The sequence below is a fragment of the Manis pentadactyla genome, chromosome 13 (assembly GCF_030020395.1).
Source record: "Manis pentadactyla isolate mManPen7 chromosome 13, mManPen7.hap1, whole genome shotgun sequence".
NCBI lineage: Eukaryota > Metazoa > Chordata > Mammalia > Pholidota > Manidae > Manis > Manis pentadactyla.
The window spans coordinates 102,841,814-102,865,684 of record NC_080031.1 but is presented as its reverse complement, the minus strand read 5'-3'; the positions used below and the strand labels follow the sequence as shown (position 1 = coordinate 102,865,684).

The 23,871-nt window shown below is 46.1% G+C and overlaps 1 protein-coding gene, 1 long non-coding RNA gene and 1 other non-coding gene across 5 annotated transcripts in view; 2 read left to right on the top strand and 1 right to left on the bottom strand.

Moving 5' to 3' along the window:
- Window positions 1-23,871, bottom strand: part of LOC118917417 (uncharacterized) — a 308,681-nt gene that overhangs the window by 67,687 nt on the left and 217,123 nt on the right. Inside the window, exon 4 of the long non-coding RNA XR_005026794.2 lies at window positions 20,976-21,063. This is a non-coding gene — a long non-coding RNA (uncharacterized LOC118917417). The remainder of the gene's footprint in view (window positions 1-20,975; window positions 21,064-23,871) is intronic.
- Window positions 1-23,871, top strand: part of FGF1 (fibroblast growth factor 1) — an 89,984-nt gene that overhangs the window by 46,723 nt on the left and 19,390 nt on the right. For all 3 annotated transcript variants that reach the window (XM_057491026.1, XM_036895212.2, XM_036895222.2), the window contains one exon: window positions 22,014-22,216. In XM_057491026.1, coding sequence (XP_057347009.1) covers window positions 22,048-22,216 — 169 coding nt within the window. In that variant the 5' untranslated portion in view covers window positions 22,014-22,047. The remainder of the gene's footprint in view (window positions 1-22,013; window positions 22,217-23,871) is intronic.
- On the top strand, window positions 12,832-12,956 carry LOC118919063 (small nucleolar RNA SNORA36 family). Its single transcript, XR_005027358.1, has one exon. It is a non-coding gene; the product is annotated as a small nucleolar RNA SNORA36 family (small nucleolar RNA).

Sequence of the window (23,871 nt, the reverse complement as noted above, 5' to 3'; positions counted from 1 at the left end):
CCACCTTGAAAATATTAATTAAATAATACTAAAAAAGTACATCCTAGCTTCATATGTCTAGGCTTTACAGGACAAAACATTCTGAATATATGGAAAATAAACCCCCTCAAAGAAAGAAATGACAAAGAAAACACAGGAAAACAAGAAACCTCAACAACCCCAAATCAACCGGCTAACCTACCAGACAGCGGAAATCTCAGACCAAACGTGGGCATCTGTGGTATAGTGTCAGAGGGCACATGCAAGATGACCTACAATGGCTTTTGACCACCACCAAAACAGCAGAATAGCCAGTTGGTCGGCATCGCCCCACCCCTTTCTGCAGTCCCCACAATTTCCTTTTCTTATCCTGCCACCCCCACAGGAAGGCCCTGAGGCACCCTATGGTGTCCGCTAGAACCATCTGGGCACGCCTCTCCCTCCACAGTACTATGCTGCAAAGCTGTCGTTTCCATCCACTAAATCAAAACCCTTTTTTGAATAGGTGTATTTCCAAAGTCAACCAGAAATCTTTGTCATTCACTTTGATAAATGTCAACAAATACGCGCCGAGCATCTATGTGCCTGGCCAGTGTCCATGGGGGAGGGGAGTGCGCCAGACCCAATCCTTGCCCTTGAGGAGTAAAACTTCACTAGGGAGGCCAGCCTGAGAATGCAAATAGCTATAATTGCAGGGTAGAGGGTGGCAGCTGCCGTAGACAGCTCCAGCACATCTGCCCCGGAGGAAACGATGAATTTTGGCTTTGTGAGGGTCAAGACAGGTTCAGGAAGGAGGCAGCCTTGCCCCTTTGAGAAGCATTCGTCCTTTAAAAAGATCGTATTAACTCTGGTGTTGTAACCCGCTTTGAGTCCTTTGCCAATTCTGGGCTAACAACTGGAAGGAGATATAGCATCCTGGTGCTTCTTGCCTGAAATGTGCCAGCTCCTTGCTCACGAGGATCCCTCAGTCTCCTCCAGTTGGTGAACAGACTTGGACGCCCGGGGCCCTGCGCACATCCCTGACCTTGCCTGCTCTTCCCAAAGGTCTCAGCTCAGTGGGTTCCTCAGACACCCCCTGACCTTCTCCCGCTATCGCTGCATTTTCCCGCTCCAGCCTCCTGCTTATCTGATTTCGACAGAGAGAGAGGCTTAGCACCAGTTCAGATTTTCTTATTCAGCTGCTCAATTTTAAGAACCTTATATCTCCACCATAGGAATAAAAAGAGACAACAGAAGCAGGGAGTCTGCTTTCTTTTCTGCCTCTTTGTCCTCAGTGCCTGATAAATCATAGTATTTAATAAATATTTGTTGGATTAATTAATGAATAATAGATTAATTCAACTTCATCTCTTCCCTGCTTGCTTTACCTCTCCGGTCTGTTTTGGTGGGAGGAACCAGTGGTTTTAGGAAATATATAGGATTAATTTCAGATTGACTTAATCAAACAAGTATTCAGATACTTAATCAATCAACCAAGTATTCACCCATGGGTTCAGTATGCCACTTGGCTGTGATTTTGCGGTGGGACTTCTAAGCATAATGTGGGGCTCTTCAGCAAAAACCTCCTTTCTTTCAACAAATATTTATTAAGCACAAATTATGGGCCAGGCCCATGCAAGGTACTAGAGATGAAAAGCTGTGAGGCGCAGAGACAAGGGCTTTGCCCTAATGGAGCAAAGTCAAGAAGGAAAAACCATCCAATGAACAGCACCAGTGAGGAACAGAGAGTGAGGGGCGCCCAGCCAGGGCGCGGGGTCCAGACTTGGGCTGGTGGCCAAGGGAGGCTTGTCTGAGTGACATCTGAAGGGGTCTGAAGAAGTAGGAATACCCGAGTGGTTGGTGGGAGGTGGGTGGCAATGTTGGCAACGAGGGGTCCTGGCCAAGGAAGAGCACGTTCAAAAACCCAGAAGTGACAGCAGGCTCGGCACGTTTGTGACCTGCAAGGTCACTCTTGTTAGAGGTCCCTGATGGACTCGATGCCAGAGGACTCCTGGGCCTTCCTACTCAGTATAAGACCAGGAGGGCTTGGAGGCCATGTGGGTCCCTGGCTGCACCTCAGGAAGTGGCTGGAATGGACGCTCCACGGGGGTGGGACTCTGCCGGCTTTGTTCCTGTCTGGGAATGAGGCCGAGAGCCCGGGAGACTCGCAATGACCATGTTCTGAGTGAATGAATGAAGCGCCCTAAGGTGGCCATAGCCATGTCCTCTGGTGTCACCAAGCCCCACAGGATAAGACCAGGAGTCATCTCGACAGCCAGCTGGCCCACACACTGCCCTCCAGGCTGTCAGACCTGCCTAAAGCTCTCAGAGAGGATGACACCGTCTTGTAGATTTTATACAGTAGTATGACTCGGAAATTCACTTCCTGAGGTCATGCCCAAGCAGCTGAGGGACAGACGATCAGTCTGCTCATCTGATGAGTCATGGCAGGACAGGGAAGAGTAGGGACAATAGTCTTTAACGCCAGCCCGGCAGGTCGGGCAGCGAGGGGACACTGGCTTCCAGGCATTACTTGTCAATTATTAAGAGGCCACAGTGCCTCACTTCCGGATCTGCTATGGAGTATCAGTGAGCCCCACATTCTCAAAGCAGCACCACCTCATGCGGAAATTTTATTTCCTGGTATATTTGATAATGGGCATTCTAAGACCAAAGTCTATCTCCTCTCCCAGCACTGTGTACTTGCTGAATGCCACTGTCTCTCTCAAAGAAGGCTGCTGGGCTATCCTGGCTGGGAGCTGGGAAGCATGGATACTGCATCTGGCCAGTACCCACATCTATCATCCTACCTGAGGTCCTGCGGCCTCTGACACGGGCTGCTGCCTCTACTCCCTGCTTCGCCTCTCCTCTGATACTTTCCCACTCAGCAGCCAGAGTGACATTTAAAACATGCACATTTGATCATGTCATACTGCAGCCTGTGTTGGTCAGTGGTTTTTCACAGTCCTTTAGATAAAGTCTGGCCCTGCCGGCTTCTCCGGCTACAGCTCTCTTTATTTTCATTTCCTCAAGTGAAACATGCTCTTTCTGGACTCAGGAACTTTGCATGTGCTCTTTCTCCTATCTTCTTCCCCCTATTCACTAGGAATATAAATGCCCCTTCCTCCAGGAAGTCTTCCCACCTCCCAGGCTCTATGGGTCACCTATTATCTGGGTCCCATGGTGCCCTGGGCTTCACCACTACACTCGTTCATTGGAAATCCCTTTTGCGGTGGATCTTCCCCACTGGAATGTGAACTTCAGAGGGCCTCATTGCATCTGCCTTGTTCTCCACTATATTCCTCATGTCTGGCACACAGTAGCTGCTCATTAAATATGTGTCTAGTGAATAAATGAGTACTCAGATCTTTGAACAGTTGGGAACAACTTTACCAATTAAGGGACAACAAGAAAGGAAAACATAAGAGAACCTCATTGCAATCCTGAGCTACATGACCTCCCTCACCCTGGAGACCTGACTGCATCTTATTCGGGGCTTGTGTGTTGTGATTGGGCCCCAGTTAATTCTTCCTAACTGGCTTATGGCTCAGTTCAGAGAAATTAGGGCCTTTCTACCAGGTGCCCCCAAGAGCAGCAAACCAGAGCCTTGGAGGAAACCAAATCAAGTTGAGATGCACTGGTGTGCCTGTAGGCAGCCCTTGCCTCTTGCTGCAGAGACAGGAAGCCCAGGCGAGAAGGACCAGGAGCTTTGACTCATTTCACCACACTCTCTGTTTTACCTTCTTGCCCCCAGCAGGGACAAACGATAATTCAGTAAAGCCAATAGGAGTAATGGAAAGAAAGAGAAAAAAATTAACACATCAAAATGGGCAGCGTCCCCTGGGCCACTGCTTACAAAGAAAACAAGGGCAGTAGATTTGGAAATATTTCAGTGACTTTGCTGAGAGGAGAAAAATACTCAAGCTGACCTTTCCCTTGTAAGTGGAATTCCTTTTCTCTCTCTTCATGTAGAAAAAAAAGGATCCCAGACCAGAGGTTCTCACACGCTGGTGCACATCAGAATCACTGCAGGTTTGGTGGGGCGGGGGGGCTTGCAGGTGCCAGCCTCACCCAGGCCCGGTGCATCAGAACCCCCTGCAGGTCGGTGGGCCCCACTTGCAGGAAAGGAGCTCACTCGTGTTACGCTCTGGGCCTGCTAACATAAGGTGCAGTTCCCGTAAGAACGCAGGTCTGCTCCTGGGGACCCCAGAGTCAGACGCTGAAATCCTTGTTCCGAGTAAAACACCGCAAACTATTATGGGGACCTGCCGAGCAACGGGGACTCTTGTTTCTCTGGCAGAAGAGGCCAGGGATTCATATTCTATTCATTTCATTCACTTAAGTTGACACGGACCGAGCCGACCAGCAGGCAAGGTGAAATGGAAAGGCCATGACAGTGACTCATCAGTACCTCGGCGTCAGTGCTAGGTGCCTCACATGCATCGTCTCGTTTCCTCCCAACCACCCCACGAGGGCTTATCGTTATCTTCATTTGATGTATGAGAAAACCGAGGTGCAGGGAAGTGGAGTGAGTTGCTCAAAATCACCCAGCAAGTTAAGTGCAGACCCAGGATGAAACGCAGATCTCCCTGACTCTGCAGACCCTAGACTTAGCGGGAACAGTGTCAGCTGCCCTTAAGATACCTGGCTCCTGCCTCTCTGATGCTTCCAACTCATGGAAAAGGCATAAAAAAATCCAAAGAATACGGGCAAAGTATGTAGATTATGAAACAATGAGCGATCAACCTGTGAATAGCTGATGAGTCTTCTCCTGCTCAGGATAAGAATCCTGTTTGGCAGGAGCTCTGTTAACCTCAGTCTCAGCAGTCGCAGAAGGAAAGGCAGGGCCCATAACTAAAGCGACCATCGTCCCTCCTCCATGGAAGGACAGAGTCGGCACGCTTTAGAGAAAGCCTGGCAGCCTTTATGCTCATTTTCCCATGGCATGAAGAGGAGTATGGGAGTGAGAGACGCCACAGCCCAACCCTGGGAAGGAGGTTTTATTATTTTGTGAATTCCCAAGATGGGAAGAACAATAATGCCATTTGTGGTGCCCTTATCACATGCTAGGTACAGCGCTATTCACTTTCTACATGCTTCTCGAATTGGATCTTTACAACAACCCTGTCAGCAGGTGCCATTCAGGTGAGGAAACAGATTCAGACTGGATAAGCACACTGCCCACAGCCACACGTCTAAAAGGAGTGAGGCAGGGATAACGCCCATTGGTCTGAATCGCAGAGAGTCCTCACCCAGTATTTTGGCTGTCTCTTACTTTAAACACAAGCACAGACTCCATTCGGAATGCTAAGGGAGCGAGAATTCGCGGCTGTCTGCCATTTTTTATTTGGATGTGCCAGGCCCCACCGCAGGTTGGCAGACAAACCGTTCTTATTTCAGCAGTCAGGGTTTGCTGACTGCCTTCAGCACGTGATGTGCCACACCAGTCACAAGAGCCCCAGTACGCGGGAGATGTGGTCCCCCTTGTAAGAATTTACCATAAATTTACAACTTTACAGTGGAAAACAGGGACAGACATAAAACACTTAGAGGTGGTTTTATAAGCGGTCTGGGAATTTCTGGATTAAACAAAGTCATCAGTTCCTGGAGATTCACAGAGGTGAGCTTTGACCAGAGGTCAGGTGAACCTTTGCCATAGCTGAGAGGTGACAGTGATGCAGCAAGGGAGTAATGTGACCCTAAGCGTCAAAGGCAAAGGACACCTCCAAGCCCAGCTGCAGCCCGTGTTGCCGCGGGGCATTCTGCCCCCTGCTGGCCCAGAGCTGGATGCTGCCAAGAGCCTGGGCCCACGCTGCAGACAAAGCATCCCTCAGGCTGGGTCGCGCGCCCAGAAAAGTCTGTGGTGAAGTCCCACGAAGGGTGCTGTGCATCCTCAGAGCAATTTCAGGCAAAGGGAGCAAGCCTCCCATTTTAGGGGGGGCTTTGAAACCAACGTCAGCAGACTGAAACTTTCAAATTAATTTCTCTTCTACCTTGAAGAGCAGACATATAAGTCAGAGAGAAAGTATAGATAAGTCAAGGAGTATGAATAGAACTTAAGCCCAGATCAGGTACAGAATTTATGGAAATTTTGAGTAAAATCCTTAACATGTGCATGTGTTTTTTCCCCCGCAATTCCACTTCCATATGTCCTCCCTAAGGAAGAAACCGTGTGGAGTGGAAGGACGACTACAGCAGTTTGCTTGTAATAGTGACAAACGGTACACAATTTAAGTGCCTAATGATAGGGGATGAGTTAACACAGCTTTGCACGCCCATGTAATGGGATCCTATAATCCTATGCAGCCATTATAAATGGAAATACAGGTTTATGTTTATTAATGAGAAAAAAATCCTAATGTACTGAGTAAACTCAGGTTATAAATGAGGATAATAAAACACTTTGTAAGAGATTATAAACTACATATATATTTTACAAATGAAAAACACAAATCTTACAAAATGCAATCATATAATTACACTTTCTTCAGACCCAGCCTGAATCAATTTAATAGAACTGAAGTCATCTGGAATGAATTCTCAGATCCCAATGTAATTAAATTAGATATCAATAAGATATCTAGGAAAACAGCAAATATTTTCAATTAAACAACAGATTTTGAAATAATTCTGTCAAAGAAAAAAAAATCAAAGGAGAAATTATTGATTAGCTTGAATTACATACAAAATATAGCATACAAAAATTTCAAGAGATAACCAAAACAATTAGTGGAGGGAAATTTTCACCTTTAAGTGCTCATGCTAAAAAACATTTTTTAAGGGTCTAATATTAATGAACCAAGATTCTTCATGAGAAAATCTAAAATGTAAAAGGGAAAAGTAAACTAAAAGTCAGTAGAAATAAGAAAAGCTAATGCTAAAACTAGATAGAAAAATAGTTGTGTAATAGAAATCAGGCAAACAATGCAGAAAATTAACAAAGCAGGAAGCTGTCTTTTTGACTTGGAAATCTGATATAGTCATGTATATATGTATATAAATCATACCTATGACTCCACTTTGTAAAATGCATACATCTGTATGAATAGAAATCTGAGTAAAAGTTATCTCTGGCTGACAGGATCATAGACAGTCTTCAAAAACTTGTTATTGTTGTTTATCTATATTTTCTAATTTTTCTGTCACTCCCTTATATTTAAGGGTTTCTAAGGAGACTGGCATCTTCTGATTATTTGTTGAATTGATATTGTAAACCCCAAATATTAACCCTTTGTTTCCCCCAGCATGGGGCCTGTGCCCCTGTTGATTCAGAAGTTCTGAGTGGTGCTAAGACATCTTTCGATCACACTGCAGAGAGAAAGGGAGCTCCCTTTGAAGTCCCCTTCAATCATTTGCTTACGTTCAAGGAGAAAGCTTTGGTTTGGTACAATCTTATTTTCAACTCTCCTGGAAGTGCCGCCGTTCTCTGTGACCAAAAGAGCTGAGCAGGCAAGAAGCAGAGGTCAACAACGGCTGTCCTTTCATTGTATTTATTTTTATGACTGCTTTCTTTTTATGGGACATTTTTTGCAATTATACTAGAGAGAGAAAGCTTCCTTTAAATAAGGAAATTAAATTTAAGCAAAACTTCACATTGGTAATGTAAATGCAATTTAAAAGTAAGGAATTTGGTAAGGGGATAATGATCGAATTGATGAAGCAGCACACCTGTGCTGGAGTCCAAGGGAAGGGGTGTTCATCCCTAGTGGAGGTAAACTCGCCCCACTGGCACACCGTGTGCCCCAGAATAGCCCGTAGCTCTGCCCCAGCCTTGGTTTCAAACTGTCTTATCATTTTAATATAAAAACAATAGCATGGAAATAACAAATGGGCATTTTGCTCAAGCAATGACCCAGGCAGTGGGGGGACAATTTCAGAACAAGATTCTGAGCATGTTTGGATAAATCCTGCCAGGGGGGCATGATTGAAGTGGGAGGCTCCTGAGAGCAGATAAAATGTCTTTGCAGTGTTTGCCCTGAGGAAAGAGGCCCTTCCACAGGAAGAAGGTCAAATCCGGTTTATTTTTATAAGAGCATTTCAAGTGGTTAGTGAACTTATTTCCTGTGGTTCCCAGGAATTCTGTAGCAGGCTCTCAGGAGGATGTTGGTGATAGGAGCAGAGGCTCGATGGGTGAGAATCAATAATTATCTCTATATTTGCTTCACTTTTTCCAATAAAAATAATCTAGGGGAAAAACACTTGCTTTAGAAGATAAAGTTCATGACAACAGAGATCAGAATGAGACGTCTAAGTCCCTTAGTGTGTGAGGGTCCTTAGGTCAGGATTTTGTAAGCTGAAGATTGATTTATTCACTCATTTTTTCCCTCCCTCATTTATTCAACAAATATTTGTGCAACTTCTCTGTGGCAGCAACGGGGAGATTTAAGATGGTGCATACATGGCTTCTGTCCTCCAGGAGCTTACAGTCTAGCAGGGGAGGAAGACGTCAAGCAGGTGAACACATGGATGGATCCAGAATGAATTACAAATGATGGGACATACTGGGAAGGAATAGAACACGAGGCCAGGAAAGAGCTTAACGGGGGCGAGTACTTAGATCAGGAGGTCAGGGAAGGCCTCGGGGAGGTGGTGCTTCAGCTGCTATCTGCAAAGCGAGTAGGAGCCAGCGGCCGACAGCCCTGGGGAAGAGCAGTGATGGAGATGAACGATTTGTATGAGAGCAGCCAGTGAGGGACACCACAGTGAGCCCAGAGGTCCAAGAGAAGATGAGGTAGAGGAGAGAAGGGGAGGAAGCAGTGAGAGGGGGGTGCACAGGGGGTCTCGTAAGCATGGTGAGGCTTGGATTTTGCTTTATGGAAATGGGAAGTCAAAGAAGGTTACAAACAGGGAGTGATGTAGGTTTCAAAAGATGGCTCTGACTCAGTGCAGAAATGACTGGAGCAGGCCAAGAAGAAAAGAGGAGGCTCTTTCAGAAGTTCAGACAGGAGCTGGTGGTGGGCTGGACTGGGGGCTGACAGTGGGGGACAAGCACATGGATTGGACAGCCTTTACCTGGGGACAAAGGGCTTGATCAGGTGAGCCTCAGGGAATGGACTAGCTAAGAGGCCCGGGACCAGGGTACAGCAAGGCAGGCACTTGCTTCATGCATAAAATATATTCAGAAATCAGGATCAATAATATTTTTTAAAAAATCTAATTTAGTGCCCCCAAAATCCACTCTGAACAAAATATCAAATTTCTTTTAAATAGACAGGATCAGTAACAGTGCGGTGCCCAGCCAGGTGAGGGTCTGCGGCAAAAGGAACAAGTCAGAAATATCGATCCAGTCTTTACGTAACATGCCGATGTTTTGTTCATGTCCTCACTGTGTCCTGGCCAGCCGACCTTCCCCACCTGTAAAGTGAAGAGGCCACCGTGAAACCTTCTGTCTTGATAACAGACACTATGGGAGGAAAACTAACGGCATACAAGTCATCAAAACTCATCACAAAGGATGGTATAGATACCATCCTTTCTCCTTTTTCAGGAGACACTGAGACAGAGCTGCTAATAGCTGCTCCACAAATATTTCTGGTGATAATGTTAATGGCTAACATTTATCAGGCTCTTAATATGTCAGGTGCTCTGCTCAGAATTGTCAAATACAATGATCTATCTCTTTGAATCCTCACAACAGTCCTATGGGGTGGATATAGCACCACATCTACTTTACCATGCTTGACATACACTTGATTAGCATTTAGTAAACACAGGAAGAAAGAAGGGACATATAGCTTGAAGGGGAAAATGAGGGGGAAAGTGGCAGGCACACACCATTCCCTAGAAATCCTATAAGGATAACCAGGGATTCCAACCCCCTGGCAAACACTATTGTCTGAGAAATACTATTTATCACACTCAAAAGGATCTGCAGAAAAAGGAAACTAACCTTATATATCACCTTTTTTCTATAGGGATTATTTTTGGAAGTTCGGTTTTTAAACCCAACAGCTTTTTAAGAATTTATTTCTTAAAATCATCCATTCCCAATATTTACTGAGTGATTACTATATGTCAGGCACAGATCTAGGTTCTGACATATAATGTAAACAAAACAAACCTGATCTGGGTCCTCGTGAGACTTAGAGTCCTGAGGGGTGGGGGTGCTGGAGTGAGAAAGCAATAACAAGTAAACATAAAATCACAAATAATCATAAATGTTGGACTAGAAACAGACTGGGGTCCGAGATAGAGGACAGGGAAATGAGGGGAGCTATCCTAATTAGGGTGGGCCCAGCATAATTACACTCAGAGTAGCAGATCTGCTTTGTATAATATTGGTCAGGTTGTTGAAAATTCTGCAGTAAGAAGAATTTTTGCAAATCAAATCAATCAAACTCCCTACAGTGTGGAACTTTACAACCTAATGACTTACTTCTATGGAGGACAGTTAGGAAAAGCAATATCCATTTGTTTTCTATACAAACAGATCTGTAGACAAGGTGTGCACACCACGAAGGCTCAAGAATACAGCACCTCAAAAACACTGGGAAATGTTCTGCCGTCTGTCTGCCCCACCCCATGGGCCCACGTACGTGTCTAGTTTTACAGAATTCCAGGAATTCCTTTGAACCCGACAACACCAAGGCAGAGCCAAGGAACATAGGGTCTTGGAAAGTCAAGCAGTATTATGTGCAAAAAGATGGCAGCCCAGAGAACTAAGGAGATGTCACTCTGACATTTCTCCTTTCTTCTTATTGCCTAATCTGCTTTCAGAGGCCAATAACACAGAAATTCTCCACTTTTCAAACAACCCCACCCAACATAATGGTGCTTTGACCTCTAAGACATGAGAGAAGAGCAGTGGACAGTGGAGGACATAAATGGCTTTGTAAGGTCAACTGGAAAAAGAGACAAGGAGAGAGAAACCACAAGGAGGTGAAGGGATGAAGCAAACCATGCTGTCTACCTGCCGAAATCAAAGACAACTTCCGTGAGGGACCGTGTTTGACCAAGGAGCGTGCCGTCGTGGTTATTGGGCCTGCCCGCACTCGGCATCTGTGATATGTGCCTTCGTAGAGACACTGGACACCGGGGGCAGGGTCATCTCTTAGTTTAGCTTCTTAGATACAGGTTTCAACTCACTTCCAAGTGCCTTTCGTCCCTTATCAAACACCGGTCATTTCCCAGGGCCTTCAGGGATGTTCTCTTGCTTCATCTCCTTTCCATAAAATCTAATGGCTCCTGCCAACAGCAGGGTTGTGTGTGGAATACCAGGGATGTGGTCCCAGGACCACAAGAGCCACCAGGCGTGTTGAAACAGGGCAAACAGCGCAAATGGGAGAATAGTCCCTTTTGGACTTTCAGTGTGGGATCAAACAGCATTGGCAAGTGAAAGGAATGTCTAGAAATAGCATAAGTCCTTAAAAAGAAATAATGCAAAAGGAAACAAGGTTTAAGTGTCCTACTGTAGTCTCTGCAACAACAAGGTCCTGTGAGGCTGGCGCAGGTGTGGGTGATGATATTCTTCCTGCCCTTGGGCTGAGATACCCACTGGGTCCCTTTGCAGCTCCTAGGCCCTGCTCCTCTGCCAGCTTCCTGCGTGGTGCTGCATGCGTCTGCAGGAATGCAGTTCTTGAGGCATGACTGGGGCATCTGGGGCCCACTTTCAAGGTCCAGAATAGATTCTGACATGTGAAACTAGTTCTGTGGGGTTTATATTCCTCCTTTGTCTCCAAGCACCTTAACAGACAAAACTGCATGCCAGGATTGCTAACCATTCTTCCAGAGATGCCTGGATATCCTCTGTCTGGCAGAAGTGTGAGTTTGTCTTTTTTATTTTCTAATGTTTTGACTGAGCGTGGGGCCTTTGGAAATGCGGCTGCCCACCGGATGGGTGACATAATAAACTGACATCTTAGGACTGGAAGTTTTATTCTTGGCAAAGCCACAGACTGGCTTTGATAAGCTGTTCAGCTTCTCTGTGGTTAAAGAAAAAGGGCAGGTGTTCATTTATCCCGTGCAATAGAAGGAAAAACAAATGCAAAATGATTATAAAGTACCTAATGTAGTATCTAACACAACAGGCACCCAGGGATGCTTATTTATGCATATAAAATGCTTTGTGAAACCCCATTTGCTATAAAAATGTAAATAATCCACATAGCAAAACATAGCCTCTCGTTAACAACAACACCCATTTCCTAGGCACCCACCGTACACGAGGCCCTTCCCAGAGGTCCCAGGCCTCCATGCTCCATTCCTTCCTCATGGCATCATGACAAGATCAACACTCTTAACAGCTTCACTTTACGGACGAGGATCAGGAAGGCTGAATGCTTTGTCCAGTAATGCAAGTAGTTAAAGACACAGCAGAAACCAAAACGTAGGTCCATGAGAACGTCCCTTTCTCACGGCCTTTCCCGCCCAGTCCAAAGTAGAACTGCCCACTCGGTTTCCCCAGTGCACTCCGACCTTGTCACAGTCCTTCAGAGCGGTGGCAAGTGACGAAGGCCAAGGGGGACATGCCCGATGCTGGGCTGCCTGGGGGAAGCCCTCGCCATGACAGCCAGGGAGGTGCTTGTGGGGGCCTTTGTGCCTCAGGGGAACAGGGCAGTTCTGCCCAGGAGGCGACCGGCAAAGATTCCATCCACTGAAAGCAAGTGGCTCCACTAGGACCCTATCAGAGACCCCGAGAGTCCTGGAGGCCGGCGGGGTAAAGAGTGTATAGAAGCTAAGGCTCATTCAGTCCGGAGGGCATTTTATTCTCCTTCCCACATTTCTTTGGCAAGTAAAACGATGGACTCCGGAGTCTGAAAACCCTGCCTTCAAATCTTGGCTCTAACATTTATTTAGTTGTGTGATCTTAGACACATTATTTAAATTCTCCAAGCCTCGGCGTCCTTAGCTACAGATTTGGGGACAAAAAAAAGCAGTGCCTTGGGTTCAGCCCAGGGTAGCTCCCTGTTCTGTTAATTAAACTTTCAGACATCAACAGGCTAGAGCAGATGATTACCTAGAAAACAGTACCATATCCATTTGCCTCCTAGCCTACAAAAACAAAGAGAAAAGCAATGCCTACCTCACAGGATTTCTTTAAGGTTTAATTAAAATAATACACATAAAGTGCTTAGGGGTGTACCTGATACATAGTAAATGTTCCAGAAAAGGTCACTATTTTATTATTTATGGGCACCTTGTATTATTTATGGGTATGTCTAGAGCTGGCTGTTGGGAAACATGGTAGGGCAAGCCCTCAGCATTTCCAAAGAGATAACAAACACATACTTCAAAAAATTAAGTTTAGAGAAGCCAGATTTTCTAGGTCAGGAGAGAAGAAAAAAAAAAGACCCAGCAAACAGACCATCTTCCTATGAGCTGGAAGATCTGCTGACTTCAAGAAAGGAATGTCCTTGCTGGGCTGGTTCTGGAGATTGTAACTCGCACAACAGATTCAAAAGATTTTGAAGACACATCAGTTAGAGCAGATCAGAGTGGGGGAAGGGCTGCCGGAGCCCCTGCAGAATCACTTCGCCTTTGGCTCCAAGCCCCGGGGCTTTAACGTGTCGGACTGCAGGAAGGATATGTCTGTTTAAGCCGTGTGCAGGTCCTCGGGACGGCTGAGGGCGTGCAGGATGCTCTGGCCCGGGCGCACCACTGAAGTCCAGACCGAGCCGGGGCCTGCAGGGCACACTGCCGCGCCAGGGAGCGCTCTGCTGTTCCCCTGGGGCCAAAGCGTTCCTCATCTCCACTGACTGACGCTCTGTGCGGGGACTGGGGGGAGTTGGGGGTAGACAAGCCAGACTGCAGAGAATTAAAGGTCCAGAGTCAAGGGACAAAATAAAGGATATTAGAGGAGATCCCTAGAAGTTGTTGGCCTGTGGAATATGACATTTTGATCTCCCTCAAATCATAGCTGATTCTGGAAGCCAGGGGACAGTTTTTTCTGTGACTTGGCGCTACTTTAGAATAAGAAAGATCCTAGATTAAAGAACAGGAGAGAAAGACGAAGAACCCATAGGTTCTCTGTCATCTTGGACAGTCACACACCCAAACCCATATCATATACTGAGAGCTATTATGGGAAGCAGCTAAGCAGATGAGGACACTGCCACAAAAATATCAATGATAATGAAAAATTCCAACCTATCACTTAGTGATATTTTTCAAATATTGCTAAAAATATCACTAAATGCTAAAAGTCAATTTTGTTCAATCCTAAGTCAGTCACAGCACAGATGATGGGCAAAACGAAATTAAGGTACATGGTGGATGATAACCAAACATCTACTGACACTTACAAGCTTTTAAGTGCTGGGCTCAGCACCTGAAGTACATTACCATTTCACCCTTAGAGCAAGGCTGTGCGGCAGCCGTGGGGTGAAGCCCCGTTCTGCAGATGAGGAGACTGAGGCTCTGTGAGGCTGAGTACGTTGCTAGCAAGTGTCCATCCAGGATTCCAACCCGAGTCCAGCAGTATGTTGGTAAAGCAGCTATCAGAGAAAAGAAAAGAAGGAAGGATGGCAGGATGGCAGGCAGGGAGGAAGTAAGGGGGAAGAAAAAAAGAAAGAGAGAAAAAAGCCCTGATATTTGCCAATTTCTGTGGTGTAAATACTTTCCCCAAAGGCTGGTTTTGAGCTACTAATGGTTTAATAACCAGCTCGCAAAATTCCTTGGTATTTATTCATTGGCTTTCATCAAGTTGTAGGGGCTGCCTCCTGCCCACCACCGTCAAGCCCATCCCGTGGCCACACCCACAGTTTACAGCCGACTTTGGGAGATGAGATTTCAGCTCATGGAGCAGAAGTGACTTGGAAGTAACATACTGAGGTGCCAGCTCAGGCCCATCAGCCATGGCTACATTCCTGCCTTAGACCCAATATGCCACTGAGGGGGTCGTGGGGGGACCAGATGAGAGGAGAATACACTGTCCCCCTTCCTTCAGTCAAACTTTCCATCACCAGAGGGTGTGAAGTGGGTCCCTGCCAACCTGATACTCCCTGGCAGAAATAACAAAACCTGGAACTATTTTGCCCCTACACACTTTTTCTTGGTCAGATAAGGAGGGCAGACTCGAGACAATAAGGTCTAATCTTCCCTTTAGATTCTTAATTCCGTATTATTTCCTTTGAAGAAGTGAGGAAGTGTCTTCTACAAGACGGGAAAAGGTTTGGGCCTGCTTTGAACCGAGGGATATTCCAGCCTGATTTGGACCCAATTAAAATACATTTAGGCTCTTAGCTTAGCTTCTCTGTTAATACCTATAGGACAGCACCGTCTAATTAGGTGTTCCACTAGTAAGTTTCCACTAGAGGCTCTTGAGAAAGGGCTGGCCTGGCATTCAATCAACAAACATGCAGAGGATGCTGATTATGTGCAGACATTTACTAAGTACTGGGTCTAATAAGAAGAGGCTTAGCTATAGTTCCAGGGCCCCAGAGACTAATGAAGGAGACAGTCAGGTAAACACAGTCAAACTATATTCATTCACTCATTCAACAAATATTTATCAAGTGCCCATTAGGTGCCAGGCATTTTGCCAGGCACCGGGATACAATGGTGAGCAAGACAGATCAGTTTGTCCTATCTATCATGGAGCTCACAGTCCAGTCATGAAAGGAGACATTAATTAAGTAATCAGAAGAGTGAATGTGTAACTAAGAAACAAAATAAGAGCTCTGAGGAAATGTTTAATGGTCTTATGAGAACGGGAGCAGCCCGACCCAGTTAGGGGAAGTCAGGAAAAGGTTCCTTGAAGAATTGACAAGGGAACTGAGACTTGAACACAAAGGAGGAGTTGACCAGGTGAGTGGAGGAGAGAGAGAGAGGAGAGGAATAATGCTCCAGAGAGAGGGAAGAGCACAGTCAAAGGTCCGGGGTGGGCAGGAGGGCAGTGGTTTCAAGGAAGCGGAAGGCCAGTTTGTACAGAGAGCATGATGGGAGGGAGGCAGGGCAGGAAGCCAGGGCTGGTCCTCAGAGCCAGGCAGGCCTTGCTAAGGTCTTAGTCTTTTTTTTTTAAGCAAACTGTTCCCATCTATCTTCCTTTCTAAGCGAAGTGAAGCTGTAGTCTTTATCCCACAGTAATGGGAAACCACCGCAGGGTTTAAGTGCGGAATATACATGGTGATCACACGCAGTGCTGTGATTGACTGACTGAAGTGCTGCCACGAGAGCATTAGGGAATTGGCCAATCTAACCTGGTGGGTGAGAGGTGGAGGAACAGAGCGGAGGTTCGGGTCGGGATACGTCCGAATAGGCTTCCTGGAGGGGGACATATCTGAGACGAATTTTTGAAGGGCAAGTATGATTTAGCCAGGCCGCAGCAGAGGGGTGGGGGGTGGAGGAAGGAGAGAATGCCGCGGGGTGAGCGTGAGGGTGTGGGCGGGCCGCAAGGGCAGGGCACTAAGAGAAAAGGCAACAGGGTTCGGCAGGGGGCAGATGATGAAGCCTCGTGGGTCCTGACGGCAGCCCACAGCGGAGGACCTTAGCAAGAGCGACATGATCAGATTCCTGTGTTAGGAAGGTCGCCAGCAGCAGGGTCGAAGGCGGATTGGGAGGGCGCAGTGCTGGAAGGGACAGACCACCGCTGCCTGGCTCCGCAGCCCAGACGAGAGAAGGTGCTGCATCGCTACTACGGCAGCCGCCATGGGAACGGAGAAGAAGGGATGATTTTAGGAGACATTAAAAAGATACGGTTGAAAGCCTTTGTCACCGATGAAATGAGTAGGAGTTATTTCTACTCTACCCAAAGAACAGTCTGAACAAAATGGATTCTGCTATTCGTGTTGAGTCTTGCCTTACGACCTGGTACCTGGTCAATTTTTGTAAACACTCCATGTCTCCTGGAGTAGAGTGGTGTTCACTAATTGTTGGGTGCCCGGTTCTCTTATATGTTCATTCAATTAAGCCGATTAATTGTGCATTGCAATTAATTATCATTAATATTTTTATTAACATTTTTTTGTCTGCTCTATCACTTATGACAGAAATGTATTAAAATCTCCCACCATCATTGTGGATTTGTCAGCTTCTCTTTATATATTTGCTAATTTTTGTTTCATATATTTTGAGGCTATGTCTTTAAGTACACACAAGCTTAGAATTTTTATATCTTTCTGTTGAATTGTTCCACTTATCATTATGCAGTTATCTCTCTTATTCTTCATCATTCTTTTTGCCTTAGACCTGCTTTATATGATATCAATATAGACATACCAACTTTAAATTTTTTTATTAATATTTGTCTGGTATCTATTTTTCAACCTTTTGCTTTTTAACCTTTATGTGTCCTTATGTTTTAAATATATGTCGCTTGTAATCAGAGTGTAGATGGATTTTTTAAAAATCCAGTATCTAGTAAATTTAGCTCATTTATATTTATTGTGATTATAAATATATTTGGATTTCTTTCTGCCACCTAGCTTTGAGTTCATAAAAATTTTTTTTATATTTCTCTTTCTGGATTCTTTTGGATAAGTGCAGTTTTATTTCACCTCATTTCCCTTATCCCTACAAGTTGCTAGTTAGAATTAGTGTGTTCTATTTCTTTTCTTTTAGTAGTTACTCTTAACATTTAACATACATATTTGATCTAACAAAATCTAAAGTTAACTAATATCACTAAGGAAGAGTTAAGCTTTTAGGTGATGCCACTGATAGAGACAGGGAGCTGGACCCACTGCATCTCTGGAACCTAAGGGGACAGCTGCATTACATATGGTTGGAGGACACACAACCAGTTACCACCTTAATAGCCACATGCACGCCTACGTTTGGTAGCTTTATACACTTTGCAAAATGTCCTTCTTCATGGGTATCCTGCATTGCTTGAATAGTGATGGAGGTTAAAAATAAAATAAAAGACAAACATCAGTATTTGCCTTCCCTTGATCCTTAGACCCATAAGTCTTTCCTTCTAGATCAGTCACCAGGGCCAAACTGAGCACAGTGTCTCCGAGAAACAGAGGCCTCACAAACGTCTCTTCAATAATTACTAATAAGCTGAGAACTGAGTCTGACATGATGACATGGGATCTTTTGTAAGCATAACTTCCCTTTACCTCCTTCACCTTCCCTGCTATCTCTGGGTTTAAATGATGGGGGTTGGGGAGCTTAGCTAATTTCTGCCAAATATGAGCAGAATGAAAAACTCTATTTTCATACCAATTGGAAATTATTTTAAATTAAGCGTTCAGTCACAGCTAACCTAGACCACACCAGTCGTCAACAAGTTCAACATACTCCTATCTCCTATAGGTCAGGTCACACATTTACACTTTCCAGGTGCTGTTATGACTGCTGGGCCCATTTAACCCTTCAGACAACTCTGTGAGGTAGACAGGGTAGAGATGATTAGAGGAAACATCTCAAGAGGAGTGAATGACGCATCCAGGGTTCCAGAGCCCATATGTGCAAAGCTGGGGCTGTATAGTGTTGCCCACTACCCTGGATTAAAAAGTGACTGTTGTATTCCTGGGCAAGAGTGTAGATTTAACATCCTGTTCATGTGTCAGGGTTCAGATTCTCTTCCAGAGGCTACAGCTGAGAAAATATGTTTGCCTTAACCCAGATGTTACAACAGGCTTGGTGTTCCCCTCACTTTGGTGTCACTGATAAATCAAAAAAATCTGCCTTCCCCCAAATCTTGACGGGGCCCTAAATCCCAAAGGGCTGGGCTTAGCACACAGAGATGCCTTGGACTCCATCTGGCTTGATCTTTTCCATCTCCCAACAAACATTTACAGATAGTCCCTTCCCCTGACAGCCAACAAAAAGATAATAGTAACAAGAAACAGAGCTTATAAATTCCATTACATTTAATGCCTGACTTCATGTAGATAATGAATTCATTTATTAGAGCAATTTGTGTAAATCCCCGAGGTGCTAAGACTGCTGCCTAATGGTTTTATCACGTCACAGACTTCCTTTATTCCTATTCTTTAACAAATACTGGATTGGCAAGAAACTTTGGACCAACTACTACTGCTTAATATATAGGTAAACTGTAAATAAAGCAAAATAATCAGAGATTTTGCGCCCCTGAGGTTTCCTTCTACAACAAAAAGGGATTTCTTTTTTTATGTTTCAGCTGATTCATGAATCCCACTGGCACAGCCTGTCAGCGGCACACTGAGTCAAGGCTTATTTTCAGGAGTTTCATGTCCCCTTCAGGTTTCTGGGTGTGGATGTGAACTGGGGGGTGGGAGGAGCCACCTGGAGTCAGCACAGCCACCCCCATTACTATCCCTTGTACTGGGAGGAACAGGCAGAGAGCAGAGTCCTGGCCTTGCACACCACAGGCTGCACTACGATCAGGAGGGGGGCAATGCCTGAGGATGGGCTGGCCTCTGGCCAAGGTCATTCAGCCGGGAGAGCTCCACAGGGATGCAGGTCACCCTGCGTGGCTTATCCTGGCTTATCCGTATATGCAAAGGGGAGAATTAGGGTAACCCTTGGCCAGAGCTGGTTCCTCCAGCCTCAGGCAGCCTTCTGGGGATTCTGTTCCCCTTCATCCCGGAGGAACGGTGGGGGGGCGGGCAAGAATGCAAATGGACAGAGACAAATCCATGACCAACACTTAGAAAACAACTTGCAGAGCTTCCCCACTGTGCTGGATCTAGAAAGGAGGTCATTCTCAACATATGCTGCATGATCTGGGGCACACAGGGACGCCCATCCGGACAAACCCAGGGACAACAAGAAATAAAACCTGCCCACCTAAAACTGACAATATAAATGGCTGTTTGTACAGTTAAATGGCAACCACCAGTATATAACTATTGTCTTCTGTATGTACCAAATTAAGTACTTAACTTAGTGCTTAGAAAAAAATGAAATAAAAAATATTTATTATCTCTTAGTTGTATTTTAAGGAAGGGGGATCTGGTAAGTGTTGTACGCTAATGGAAAGGAGATGGGCAAAGATGTCCGTGTTTGGAAGAGCTCAATTAACTTTACACCAGATGGGATCCAGAAGTGAGTGGAGTGAGGAAGTGGGATGGGAGCGAGTCTGAGAAGCTGGGTGGATAAGGACTGAGTAGAGAGACAGAGAGAGTGAGGAGACAGGAGTCGGTGCAGAGACTTAGGGGCTTGGGGGCCAAAGAGAAGGGTTTGGGAGAGAAATGCAATGTGCAGTGAGAGGTAAGTGCTACAGTCTTCCCTGTGAAATTGGTGTAAATAAAATTAATTTTCTGTGACTTTAGTATGTTAAAAAAGCTCAGCAGTTTCAGCATTTGTGAAGGGGATATTTGGGATGACTTTAAATATGGTTTATATGGTACATGAAAAATTCTTTTTGGGGGGTCCTTAGAGGGACTTCAAGCGGGAGCTGGGGGCAGTGACTGGCCCGTGTGACTTCAGATTGGGAGAGATGTAGAGATGTTAAATTAAAATGCCTGGAGAAAAAGAAATGGAGGCTTCTAACATGAACTCCTAATTCCGAGGCCACCAGGACAAGTTTTCCAGATTGTTGCTTTAAGAAAATTATGACAGAATTGCTTTCTATGTGAGGCTGTTCTGAGCATGGATGGATGGGTGGACGGGTGGATGGATGGATGGATGGGAGGTACAGGGAATGCAGGAGGCTGGGTGGCCTTCCGTGAAGTTCACAGTGCTCCTTAACACCTGGTAATGTGGGCGTTCCTGGGGAAGGAGGTGCCTGGAGTCCCACTTCAAGGTCGGCATGGGGACAAAAGCACAGGATGTTGGGGGAGATGGCCAACATCTGGGTCACAAATAACGAATGACGAGCACATGGGGCAGATGTATGTGCCAGACCATGGGTATCAGTGAAATCACTTAACCTGTAGCAATGATTAAGAGCAAGTTATCAGGGCTTTGTTTCAATAGACCCCTTTTGTAGCTCAGCTCTACCACTTACTAGCTGTTGACCTCTCACAGGCCATTGAACCCTTGTAAACTTTGATTTCATTTTTTTTTAATGGGGATAATATTAGTGCCTCTCTCAAAGGCTTATAGTGAGGATTACATGAGTTAATTTATAGCCCAGAATATGTTAATGATGGTCATTACTATATAAGCCACGTGATAATCAATGTGTGTCATCAGCCTCTACTCACACTTAGGAGGTGAAGTTCCCACGGTAGTCTCCTGGTCTCTCTTTCGCCTCTTTTTTGGATGGTCATTGTAGTCAAAGCACCTCGTCTCCTAAATGGTGAGACAAGTACATGTTTTAAAATTCTAATACTATTAATTTTGCTTTTTAATCCTTAGAGGTGTAATCGATGCAATTTTACACTCATAATAGAAATTTATGTATGGTGGGTGTATACAACATCGGGAGATTATAATATGTAATATGGTAGTTTCTGTGTCATAATAAGTATGTCTCATTAGAAAATAATTAGGATGAAAGTGGCCTTTGTACAAGGGGCAGACCCACCTTCCCTGCGCGACAGCAAGACCCCAGGACAGCTGTGGAAGCAGGCAGTGCCTCGCAGAACCTTTGTAATGATCTGTCTCATAAAACTTCCTTCGGTGCAGTGCTTGCCTTTTAACAGTTTCACGTGACCCCCACCCCCACGGGCTTGCTCCCCAGTTCCAGTTCTGTTCGCACCAGCAGACCCAGAAACCCCCTTAACCCTTGGCTGCCCTTTCCTCTGGGTCTCCAGTGCCCGGGCTCTGCGCTATCTCTGCACACAGGCCTGGCAGGACTAGTCAAAACAGTGGGCGGGCGGAGGGTGAAACCTCAGCGCCGGCCTCTCGGCTTTTGTGGGTTTCAGCCAGACCCCAGGTGTTATTTTAGTGCAACTTCAGTGTTTAATTTGAGGATGTGTGTGGATCAGAAGGAGAGACTAAAACATTATTTTTTTTCCCCTTGGCCAAATGATTAAATTTGAAGTTCTAAAAAAATGCACAGCTTGATCCAAAGCTGTGTCTAATTGGGAAGTGAGAAATGCTCTGAAAATCCCTCCCAGGCCGCGGACCACCCTTCCTGGACCGCTGGCCCCCGCACACGCTGCACGCCGTGGGCGCCGCCTGGGCAGGCTGCGCACTAGCCCGCAGGGGCCCTGCCCCCAGGCTGTCCTGCCCTTCGGGGGGGTCCTGCTGCACCTTTGCTGGCGTAACATTCTACAGGGTTGTTTGGTTTCTTCCAGCCTCAGAAGTGCCATACCCAGCAGCTGCTGAGCTATGGCGGAAGGGGAAATCACAACCTTCTCAGCCCTGACCGAGAAGTTTAATTTGCCTCCGGGGAATTATAAGAAGCCCAAACTCCTCTACTGCAGCAACGGGGGCCACTTCCTGAGGATCCTTCCAGATGGCACAGTGGATGGAACAAGGGACAGGAGCGACCAGCACAGTAAGCAGCCCTCTCTCTTGTGGCCCCTTGTCTTTTTGGTGGCTTTTTGGTGTCTCGAGGGAGGAGATGGAAGGATATCCAAGCACAAGTGCCCTCTTCTCTGTGGTTCTTTTCAGGCAACATGCACTCAGACGCAGGGGAAACATAAACGTGTCAGGTGTCTAGGTATGGAGTCGGGAGGGCTCTGGCCTACTGAAAGGGATCCTTTTCAAGATTTTAAAGGGAAGGACTCTGTTGGCCTCACACAAGTGCTCTGAGATCAGATGCAGCTGCCCGTATTCAGCTGTTTCAGGTTTCTGTCCCTGGTGAACGGTGTGGCCCCCAAGGCTGGTTGGGGCCCCACTTGCTGCACGACAGGGCAGGAACCATAGACCCTGCACAAAGACGTGGGCTCGGTTTCAAGTTAACTGACTCTCCAGGTTATGTTTCCACTGGGCTTGATTTGTGAACTCCTGGTCCCTTCATGGTCTTACACGTCATAAATTATGCGGCTTTCACTCTGCATATCATGTGAACGTGGCTGTGGTAACCCAGAGGGGGAAAGTCATTCTCCAGGCCTTCGAGAAACTGGAAAGCAGGAGCAATTTGAGCCCATGTCTCTTCCGGGCTTTCCTGGAAGATGGTGTTGATGAGTGAAGGTATGACTCTGGAGAAAAGAATCTTCTGGACTATCTAAGAATCGAAACCTCCTTCTGCGTCAGTATTTCTGGCGTCAGTGTGTATGCTTGGGATTAGGTGTCTGGGTCCTGCTGTGCTGCTGCTGGGGACTCCCTGAGCATCAGTGAGGCATTAGCTGCTGCAGAGAAGCCAAAAGTCAGATCTGGCCCCTGCTTAGAGGGTGAGCAATCTCAAGGGGCAAACATGCCGTGAGTTAAGAGGAGGAAAACGTGCATGAAATCAGGAGACCCAGAATAGCACAGGCAGCAAGGAAAGTTCTGCAGGACTGGCTTTAAAAAGGAATGCAAAGTACTGGCTTTGACGTGATGGTTTTTATACCAGGTAGCCTTAGTAATCCTGGAATATGCACCAAAGGTTGCAGGCTCTCCGTGCGAGTGGTCAGGTCAATGCCCGGTCATTCTGCCCTCACTGCCCTCCGACGCACCGACAGTGGGGATGGAGGCAGGTGTTTACAGACCAAGTGGCACTGCCCCTCCCTCCCCACCAACCACACAGACCCTCAAGATGAGGAGCAGGAAGGCTGAGGCTGGAGCTTGCAGCTGCAGGGTTAGATTTTGGGGGCTTTGTTTTGATGCCTTATTTTCAAAGGGGCCTGCTAAGTGCCTTATATTCAATGAAAAATAGGTACCAGAGGGAGGCCAAAAAGACTCTGGGCCATTAAACATATACAGAAGCAACATTTACTGCAAATAAATGGACTTACATTGTAGTGTACTGTGGCAGGCAAGCTACACAATTCATGTGAACTGCCCAACACAAGGGGAGCAACCTTTAATTTCTCTGGGGTTTTAAATGTTTCTAGTAAGTATTACTAATTTTCTGAACCACTGGGAATACTCTCTGGTGCTCAGAATCTCCGGGAAAAGACAACTGTGGTGATGTGTTCCTTGGGCTAAGCAGGGTCTTCTGGGAAACCTGGAATTCCGGGGTGACATGAGGCCAGCACACCTATTCGTACATGCTAGAATCTCTGTGCC